Raw genomic sequence first — 10,325 nt, forward strand, 5'->3', positions numbered from 1 at the left:
AGCAACAGGGCTGGAGGAAGTGGTCAGGTTGTAACTGGGTGCATTATATTGAACAAAAGTTAAAGAGCACACACAGCATGTGTCATTCCATTAAATCAGGGAGTCTGGGGGCATGCTCCCTTAGGAAAAATAGCAAGAAGATTGAAAATGAGTCTGGGTGTATAATTTATGTGATAAATGTTGGGGTGCTGTGATGCCGGTGTTGAGCCTGCTCTTCTTCCTTTAGATCATGAATCTCTCCGATACGCTACTGCCAACAGAGAAGATAGAGTTCGACTTGATGTTGTTGCTAGGGATTTTTGGGGTTGGAACAGACAGCGTGCATTTTTTGATGTTAGGGTGTTTAATTCTTTTACGTGCTCCTATTCTCGCTTCCTACTGCCAAGGTGCTACCAACTTCATGAACAAGAGAAACGTTGATGATTGGATTTGGGAGCTTGTTTTTCCCCTTTAGTTTTTGCAGCCACTGGAGGCATGGGACCTACTGCAACTAATGTCTTTCGGAAACTTGCCCCTATGTTGGCTGAGAAGTGGATTGTGAATTACAGTTGTTGTTTATTCTGGGTTCGATGTCGATTGTGTTTTTCTTTGTTAAGGTCTGCTGTGATGTGCTTACGGGGTCATCGGTCATTGACTAGTCATCCGATGCCGTCTATGGTCGATCTGGCCTATTCCGAGGGTCACCTTGAGTCTGGCACTCTCGATTGATTTGTTTCAGTAGCTGGTACACTCCAGCTGTCCAGCACTTAATAGCCAGTGCAGGGGGTGGCAGTCCATCTAGCCCGGGGTTAAAAATAGATAAATAATTTTTTTATACATGTTGGGGTACACAATTACCATGACCTAGTCTTGGATGGTCATGTGACAGCTAATTAAGGGTCAAATCTTATGGCTATATACCATATAGCTGAAATATTTTGAGGTTGAGCAATGCTGCTAAATTTTTTTTTTGCAGATTTGCAAACACTCCCAAAATGTATTAGGCTATATGGAGGTCTAAATATTTCAAGGATAAAATTTTTGCTGATAACTCCCAAAACTGCAAAATCAACAAAAAATTTCCCCCTCGAAATATTTAGGCTATATGGTACAGTGCTCCAGTCCATTGATATCTTACAAAGTACAGTCACCCGTAATACAGAATACACACCATAGAACAAGTTAATTGTACAAAACATAATTTTTTATGCATCCATAAAAACTGCCAATATAAGGGGGCATCTCCAAACTGATTTTGGTATAATGCTTAACTTCAAAATGATGCTAACTTCAGACCCCTCCCCCCTCCTTAACGTCGCATTATGAAAGTAATGCATTGGCAATTAGAAGCACAAAACGTTATATTATTCTTTACCTGAAAACATAGTCTACAAACAGTACTGCTGCTTAATGACGTCACTTTCTCTATTCCTAGCTGTTTACACTAAAACAAACTGCTTTAATAAAAATTAATAACTTCATGGGCTGAACCCTCCTCCTCCTTAACATCATTATGATGTTAAGCGTACCAAAATCAGTTTGGAGATATCTCCTAATTAAGTGATGTACATTTTCTTGCAGGTTTTGCAAATTATAGAAAATAATAGTACTGTATATCTCAAATGGTTGGTATTAATCTACCTGATGCTGTGGTTTTTGTGATGACTGGTCCTATTACCATGACAACAAGTAATCACTATAGCAACAACGACACACCCATACCTGAATAGTCACACTATCCACCTGTCCATTCTGATCTGTTGTCATGGTAACTCATTATTACATCTTACAACACAACTTCCTACATATATCACCATCACTACTACTAATGGGGTTAACATTACTATCACTATCCTGTTGTGTGATCTGTTGTGGGTACTATTATGATGACAATAATTATTACATCAATAACTATGCCACTACCTCCTACCTTGTGTCTTCTCCTTTGATCTAATATATTTACGATCTTCTTTGCTTTATCATCGTACTTGTGTTCTTCATCAATGTCTACAAAATAACAGACTCCATTGTCCATAGCTGCCTTTAGTATTAGACGAGCTCTCCCAACAGTGATGGAATTACCCCACAAATACATTTCCTCTACACTGTTGTTGACTAGTAATCCTGCTGCTACTGCTAGTGATCTCGTTCCAGTGAGAGTAAAACCACAACGATTAACATACAGGTAACTAATCTGGCTGTTACTAAGTGCTTCTGCAATGGCAGTGATGCCTTCATTGCCAACATCAAGGTTGAATGACATGTCAAGGTGTTGTAGTGAAGGCTTTCTCATAAACACTTCACTGATACAAATGGCACCTGTAGTGATCATAACAGTAATAGAGTAATTCGAAAACTACAAATACTACGAGTACACTTGATATTATACCTAAATAGATTACCAATAACTACAAATCCTCTTAAGGTGGCACTACCTATATAATTGTAATGATCACTCAGTATATCAACCACTAATAGCAGGGCTTACTTGTCTTCACAATCTTCATTATTTGTACCAGCCCATCAATAGTGAGAGATCAATGTATCTGAGAGTTAAATGTTCCAGTAATTGACCAGTAGTGTCCCATTCTGCTGACAGTGAAAAGTGTCAATTTGGCGATAGCACGTGATGGCTTCCCTTTGTAACGGAAATTGTCCGTATTTTTCATAGTGGCTGTTTTTTTTTTTTATTGCAGAGGTGCTTTTCGAACAGTTCTTGATTCGTACTGCTGTGTAATGGGTTGAACACAGCCGACAACAAAGTGTATTGGATACTTCACTTTTCAGACAATAATTGATATAACGCGGTACTATTTCTATGGATTGTAGAGGTGCTTTTCGAACAGTTCTAGATCTGAAATGCTTTGTAATGGGTTGAACATAGCTGACAACGAAGTGTAATGGATACTTCACTTTTCAGACGATGATTGATTTAGCTGGGGCATGCGTTGCCATTTCAGATGTGGTATGCGTGGGTTCACCAGTCATAATAATAATAATTACAAAAAAAAGTTAACAAACAAGTACACAGAAAAATTTAGAATTTTCAACAAGAGTAGGGACCATAGCACATCGTTAAAAAGTACTGAAACAAGCTGGAGTAGTGCGCGATATTAAATCACAGTAAAACAATAAGAAGTATTATTTCCCTACTGTGCGTTTCTATGGTCCCTACTCTTGTTGAAAATTCCAAATTTTTCTGTGTACTTGTATTCCATGTAACAGTAGTCCATTCCATGGATCAGTGCTTGTTAACAAGATGTTGCTATGTGATCTTTAAAAGCGTTGACATCACCTTTTAACCACTGCTACTTTAGATATACCTGTTCCACCTCTGATACAGACTAAATTAGAAGGAGCTGATTCTTGTTTAGGCCACCAATTGTAGATTCCTTGTTTCCTGTAACCCGCCCATATGGTAATTTTAGAGCCGCATGCAAATTTATTATTGCATTTGAAAAGTCACGTGATCTAATTATTTTTGTTTATAAGTAGTGTGAGTACATGGTGTATTATTGGAAAGGTTACTGGTAGTGAGTTTCTGATGTTTTTTAGTGCCAAAAAGCATGGATAACTACGTAGCTTGAATCCATTCCAACCTCAAGCAGGTTACAAGCAGCGGATGTCTTCAAGTAGCCATTGGTGAATGAGATACATTAATTACCAGGAGTCCCACTGATCTGACAATCTGTTAGTAATGTGTGTGGAACATACAGGCTGTATGGAAAATTCGTACTGTCATAGTTGATGGCTAAATTAGTGTTATGACCACAAGCATGATACACCCAGCCAGCAAACTTTATAAAAGCCTTCAAGATTTGGTGAGTACATGCTCAGAGAAAATGAGAGGTCTGCAACACTTCAAATCTAACTTTCTATGTGTGCTTCAAGCACTAATGTATACGATAATTTGACTGTAGACACTAAATGCTTCTTATCACCCATGTCCTCAGTCCCCCCTTAGGAAAAATCCTAGATCCGACCCTGTAAAGTGAAGTATCCATTATGCTCATTTCAACCCGTTACACAGCAGTATGAATCAAGAACTGTTCGAAAATCACCTATGTAATCAAAGTAGCCACTATGAAAAATACGGATGATTTCTGTTATGAAGGGAAACAACACATGCTACCGCCAAATCGGACATAAAGGAGGATACTGGTAAGTCCGTGAAGAATGTATTGTACATACTGCAGTATGCCAAAAGGCACCTCTTGGGCCAAAGCGACGTCGAACAGTGAAAAAGTCAAGCCTGTAGCCTTAGCTGTTATCGAGTTACGCTTGTCTGAAGGCGTCAGTCAGTCAGTAGAAAATATTGTTTAATAATTTTTTTTTAAATTTCATAGCAACTTGTTGAAAGCGTTTTGGGTCGATCTGAAGACTTGCTTAGTTTTACCGAACCAACTGCCTCATCATCATCAGGGAAAAGTGAGGCTGGTTTTGGGTTGTATTTTTTCATGGGCCACACCCACTCCTTTTTAGTCCCTACTATACAGCACTATCATACTGTATGATACTATTGTACTGTATGATACATACTAGTGTTGGTGAGTGTACTTGTATGATATAGTTATCTAATATTGAGGATGCCAAATGTACATGAGGTAAATTTAATTATTTACTCTTTAAACTTCAAACACACACTACGGTACACTATGGTAACTTGGTTTGGGGACCTTGCTATAAAACAGACATCCAAAAATTAGAAAAAATCCAACGGAAAGCAACTAGAATGATCAAATCTATAAGAAATCTTGACTACGAGGAACGATTGAAAGTACTTAACTTGCCATCATTACATTATAGACGTTATAGAGGTGACATAATTGCTGTCTACAATATGCTACATGATAAGTATGATATAGACCATTCTGATTTTTTTACTTTTTCACCCATTACCCATACCAGAGGTCATACATTTAAGCTATTTAAATATTTTTCAAGAACAGATGCCAGGAAATATTTTTTTTACAAGAAGAGTTGTTGAACCATGGAATAATTTACCCCAAGAAGTAGCATGTGCAGCGTCAGTTGATGATTTTAAGAAATTGATTGACCAATATTCATCTAACACTATGTATAAATGTATGTAATTAGTCTACTTGTACTTTTTTTACCTGTTGATCAGGTGTAACAGGCTGTTAAGCCTTATAAATTACCTGTAATAAATAATAATAATACTCAGGAAAGGAAGTCTTAAATTGGTTAAACCTATACACCATCTTATTCACTCACTCATAGGGAGTTCGAAAATCTTTGTTTTGTTTCTGTAGCCCCAATGGTTTGCATGTCATGTACAGTATGTTTGTTTATGATGAGGTAGACATAGAAAAAAATCGTTGCCGTTTTTTCAGTAAAACCGCCTTCATACACTTATGCACAAGTAACTGCAGTGCTAAAACTATACCTTGGTCAATCTTCCAATCCATGGTGAACATTGTAAGACAAATCTCAACTCTGTAGAATCCAAACGAAAGTTATGGCTGAGAATGTAAGCGCCTGTAGTTTACTTTTAGTATAGTCACTGTACAAATCAATTTCCTTGCTCTCCCTACTTTCTAGCACTGTAATTCCAAAACTGCTCCCCATATTTGACTGAAACTTTGGCAAATCATTCGTTGGACAATGCAAATGATGCTGAGAAAATAAAAAGAAATTCGGAAGTTGTGCAAACTAGACAGGTTTTTGCTTAGATCATGAGATGGTCACATACTGTATTATAATGATGTTAAAATACCTAGAGTGTCACTGGAGATTTACTGGGCTGATGTTTACTGAATACACATGTATTGTGTGTATGTTCCTTAATTTGTTATTAGTTTTTATATATTGTTGTGTACATGTGTAAAAAAGTTTTGCCGAAACCCGGGATTGAACCAGGGACCTTTAGATCTTCAGTCTAATGCTCTCCCAACTGAGCTATTTCGGCAGGACAGAAATATGCCTGTATCTTTGTGCTGTTATATCCATTCAATCATGTATGTACATTATTGATTGTACACTTGTCATTATGATGTCATTTTGTTGTAGAAAGTCATTAAGGAAGGTTATCATAAGAAAGGTGACAGGATATCATCTTGGTGGTTTATTCTAAAAGGAGACATTACTATAGAAATCCCAGTGTAAGTATATGTATTGTGAGGTGTATGGAAATGAATTATCTGAGTATGAGGATGTGTATATCTTATAGTATGGCATGTCATCAACTCCTTCTGGGACAACACTTTCAGAAATTTTAAAATATTGAAATATTGTGTATGAGATGAATTGCATGTATTGTTTATTTAAGTTCAGGAGTCAAAGCCTTTAAGGACAGTCCCTTTGGCAGGAAACAAGATCACCAGATTACCAGATGATCCCAAGTTATCCAACCAGTATCAATTTGAGATAACAGGTACTTGTACATGTGTACTAGCTGTATGACTTGGAGACTTTTTGAAGAGTTATAATATTTGTATGAGGTATAAACTCTCGTATCTAAATAGCTGATGTGGATAAAGTGCTAAACAGGACAACTCCTGTTATGTGCATAGACCATACGTGTTTGTCCTGTTGGTCGCTATGGAATTTTAAAAATATTTATTTAACGGAATTTTCTACTGACTGAGTAACTGACTGACTGACTGATGCCTTCAGACAAGCATAACTCAATAACGGCTAAGGCTACGGGCTTGATTTTTTTCACTGTTTGACGTCGCTTTGGCCCGACAGGTGCCTTTTGGCATACCACAGTACGTGCAATGCCTTCTTCATGGACTTACCAGTGTCCTCCTTTGTGTTCCATTCATCTTTGCTGACAGCGAAAAGTGTCGATTTGACGATAGCACGTGATGGCTTCCCTTTGTAACAGAAATTGTCTGTATTTGTAATAGTGGCTATTTTGATGGCAGAGTGCTTTTCAATTCGTACTGCTGCATATCGGTTGAACATAGCCGACAATGAAGCGTAATGAATACTTCACTTTTTAGACGATAATTATTGATATAATCTGGGGCGCGTGGCACCATTTCTTTCGATATGTGTGGATTGCAGAGGTGCTTTTCTAACAGTTGTTGATTCGAAATGCTAAGTAACGGGTTTAACATAGCTGACAACGAAGCATGCATAATGGACACTTCAGTTTTCAGATGATAATTGGGGCACACGGCGTCATTTCAGATGCGGTATGCGTGGGTTCACCAGTCATAATAATTATTTACAAAAAAAATTAACAACTAAGTACACAGAAAAATTTGGAATTTTCAACTAGAGTAGGGACCATAGCACATCGATAAAAAGTACTGAAACAAGCTGGACCTACTGTGCATTTCCATAATGGTGTCTTGAGCACAGTAGGGATATAACACTTCTTATTGTTTTACTATGATTTAATATTGTGCACTACTCCAGCTTGTTTCAGTACTTTTTATGGATGTGCTATGGTCCGTACTCTAGTTGAAAATTCCAAATTTTTCTGTGTACTTATTAGAAATTTACATTAAGTGTTTAATCTGACACAAGAATGGAATGGTATTAGAGGTTTGCATGTTACTGTACATATATAGCATAAAAGTGTACATGGCTATTTATTTATTTAGCACCCACCTATCCGGAGCTAGTGTATCATGTAAACTGGACTCACCAGGTAGCCCTGTCACACCGACATATGATGGTATGTTCAATAATTTGTTTGCTGGTATGCAGAGAGGTGTCCGGTCACACTATTATCCACCAGAAAGATGATCACTGTATATAGTGTACACATTTTGCTTTGTAGCACTCAGCCAAGTGTTTTATTTATTTTTTTATTAATGGTTCTGAAAAAGACCAAAGTCTTATATAGCCATACAAATTAAATTAAATTACATAATTATAAATCTACTGTCTCTCCAATAAATGTCTAGTAATGTCTTAAAAGAAGTTGTGTCCAAAGCATTTACTATAACAGTTGGAAGGGTGTTCCAGTCGTTGATTATTCTGTTAGTAAAAAAATTTAATCTGGTGTTGGTGTTGGCCCTATCCTTATATAACTTCAAACCATTAGATCTTGTAACTTATTATAAGGAGAGAGTGCTAACAAGTTGTGTCTAATTATGTATAGTATAGTATCAAGACCATTTTCTGGTCATTTGTGTCACAAAACAGGAAGCAGCAGGCTTTATCATGTATAGTATACCCTTGTTAATTGAAAATGACTGTTTTATTTGAGTATTTTTAGTACAGGTTTATGTTCTATTAGAGTATTTCAACAGAGCTCTATCTAAATGTACAGGCTTTGCTTATCCGAACAATTCACTTATCTGAACACTTTTACTATTTCCTGAGAACAAAGGGGTTCTGATAACCGAGGGTTCACTGTACCAAGCCTTTTATAGTATAATATGTTCCATTTACCCATCCCTCATTTTTTACCTACCTACTGATAACATTATATCACACAAACTACTTGATGTCATTGTCCAACACATATTTCACACATATGCCCATATCAGTAGTTGTGAAAAAGTTAAACATCATTTCAACCTTGCTAATCTGCATGTGTGTTTAAGGCACAGCATTTCCTAAACTGTACATTTGTCATTTAATTTTGTAGAGTACAAACAGAGCAGAGAGTGGAGGAATTACGACATGCACTGGATGAGACATTTAAAAATTTTGGAATTGCTTATGACAATGAAACAGATGAGGTGGATGGTCATGTTAGTGATGAAGTGTCAGAATTGTAAATGGGAAAGATTTTACATCTCTTTTATTTTGGTCATTGTACTGCATGGAAAAATTTTATACTATTTTAGCCAATACATTAATCCAATATCTGTATAATTTTTTGTATTAGTATTTTTGTGTAACTGTATACGATGCATGTACGTATATTACACATAATTATAAGTAAGAATTAATATTCACAACAGCTGCAGGTAATCCCTTAATACAGAGGCCAACATAATAGGATGTTATTTTAGTTTTTCTGGCAACAGGGCTGGAGGAACAAATTTTATGTGGTCAGGTTTGCAACTGGGTGTGTTATATGTAGGACAAAAGTTAAAGAACACACAGCATGTGTCACTCCCATCACTAAGTAAGTCTGATCTCCTTCACTGTTAATGCGTCAAGGTGCTATTGAAGGTATTACATTGTAACACATTCACTTGCTGGATTCATTCTTAAATAGCTTGCTATTTTACCTGAAATATGTAATTAGCTAAAAGAATAATTAGTATTACACTTGTTTGTCAAGCTCCCCTTACAAAAATCTGATCTGATTGGTTGCAACTGATGCAGGGTAAACAACTTAACAGGTCTGGCCTGCCTGTATGCAATAACAGCCTAGCAGTGGTAGTTAAGGAACACCTTGAGTGCAGTGCTTAGAGAATTTTATCACACACCAAAGGTCCCTCCCAGGGATCCGCCGATTATGCTGGCATAATTATGAGCATAATAGGTGTCTGAAAGCATTGAGCATAATGGTAGCATAATAGGTAGAATATTTGTGTAATAGTATGAATTCTTGCTTCTTCAAGTAGCTATCACAGAAAGATCGATATACTCTAATAGAACAGTCAGTAACTCTAATAGAACAATCACATAGCTGACTGTTCTATTAGAGTATATCGATCTTTTCTGTGATATGCATTTTAACAAGTAAGTTTGTGCTCCAGCCACTATAATTTATCCATAAACTGGAAATTATTAGCAGAGCATGAGAACTGAGGCATAAATAATTGGGCATAATTTGAGCATAATAGGTAAATTTTTGAGCAGTGCAGCATAGCATAATAGGTACAATTATAAGCATAATCGGCGGGTCCCTACCTATTTCTTTCCCTAACTTGTACTGTAATACTGAACTACGTATGGCTAGTTAGTGTGACATGGGTACTGCTGTGCACACTGTAGTAATGTCAGAGTTAGCAAGTATTACAATTTTTTCTTCTTTAGTCAACCAATTTAGTGCTTCGGTTGCTTAAAAATTATTTTCAGTGATTATTTTTAATGCTGCTATTATTCCCTGTCATATTACAAAGGTCGAAAACAATAAGTCTATATATAGGTAATCAAAAATTTTGCATGGAGTAGAGATGTCAGGTTACAGAGGTTGTTTTCTGTACACATGTGTTGGTAAATGACATTTTGGTTAGATTAGAGAGGATTCTGGTGTTGGATTAGAGAGGTTTACCACCAAATATACCATCTATAATTAATTACAATAAAATTAATGTTGGGGGTACACACTGATTTACCATAATCCAGTTTGGATGGTCATGTGATCTCACATGACAATAAAGGGTCAGTCTTAATTATTAGGCTACAGTGTTCCAGCCCATCGATATCTTACAAGGTAGTAACCCATTATACAGAATGCACAC

At 36.7% G+C, this 10,325-nt stretch overlaps 1 protein-coding gene, 1 long non-coding RNA gene and 1 other non-coding gene across 4 annotated transcripts; 1 reads left to right on the top strand and 2 right to left on the bottom strand.

Annotated features, from left to right (window-relative positions):
* Positions 1 to 1,535: 1,535 nt before the first annotated feature.
* LOC136257437 (uncharacterized) lies at positions 1,536 to 3,003 on the bottom strand. 2 transcript variants are annotated; one of them, XM_066050646.1, is made up of 4 exons: positions 2,468 to 3,003; positions 1,910 to 2,298; positions 1,702 to 1,857; positions 1,536 to 1,650 (listed from the first exon to the last, which is right to left on the bottom strand). In XM_066050646.1, the coding sequence occupies exons 1-3, from the start codon at positions 2,484 to 2,486 to the stop codon at positions 1,759 to 1,761; spliced, it is 507 nt and encodes a 168-aa protein (XP_065906718.1). In that variant the 5' UTR covers positions 2,487 to 3,003; the 3' UTR covers positions 1,536 to 1,650; positions 1,702 to 1,758. The 2 variants fall into 2 exon arrangements, with proteins under 2 accessions (XP_065906718.1, XP_065906719.1); XM_066050647.1 differs by having other exon boundaries at positions 1,910 to 2,414; positions 2,468 to 3,002.
* A 2,832-nt stretch (positions 3,004 to 5,835) lies between these two features.
* On the bottom strand, positions 5,836 to 5,908 carry Trnaf-gaa (transfer RNA phenylalanine (anticodon GAA)). The gene has a single exon. It is a non-coding gene; the product is annotated as a tRNA-Phe (tRNA).
* Positions 5,909 to 6,076: 168 nt separating this feature from the next.
* Positions 6,077 to 8,749, top strand: LOC136257438 (uncharacterized). Its single transcript, XR_010701998.1, has 3 exons — positions 6,077 to 6,373; positions 7,557 to 7,630; positions 8,552 to 8,749. It is a non-coding gene; the product is annotated as an uncharacterized lncRNA (long non-coding RNA).
* Positions 8,750 to 10,325: the final 1,576 nt, after the last annotated feature.

Source organism: Dysidea avara, chromosome 6 (assembly GCF_963678975.1).
Source record: "Dysidea avara chromosome 6, odDysAvar1.4, whole genome shotgun sequence".
NCBI lineage: Eukaryota > Metazoa > Porifera > Demospongiae > Dictyoceratida > Dysideidae > Dysidea > Dysidea avara.

Coding starts and splice junctions, on each gene's coding strand:
- LOC136257437 (XM_066050646.1), bottom strand. Junction 1,858..1,909: donor ATCAAAGGAGAAGACACAAG/GTAGGAGGTAGT, acceptor TCATCATAATAG/TACCCACAACAGATCACACA.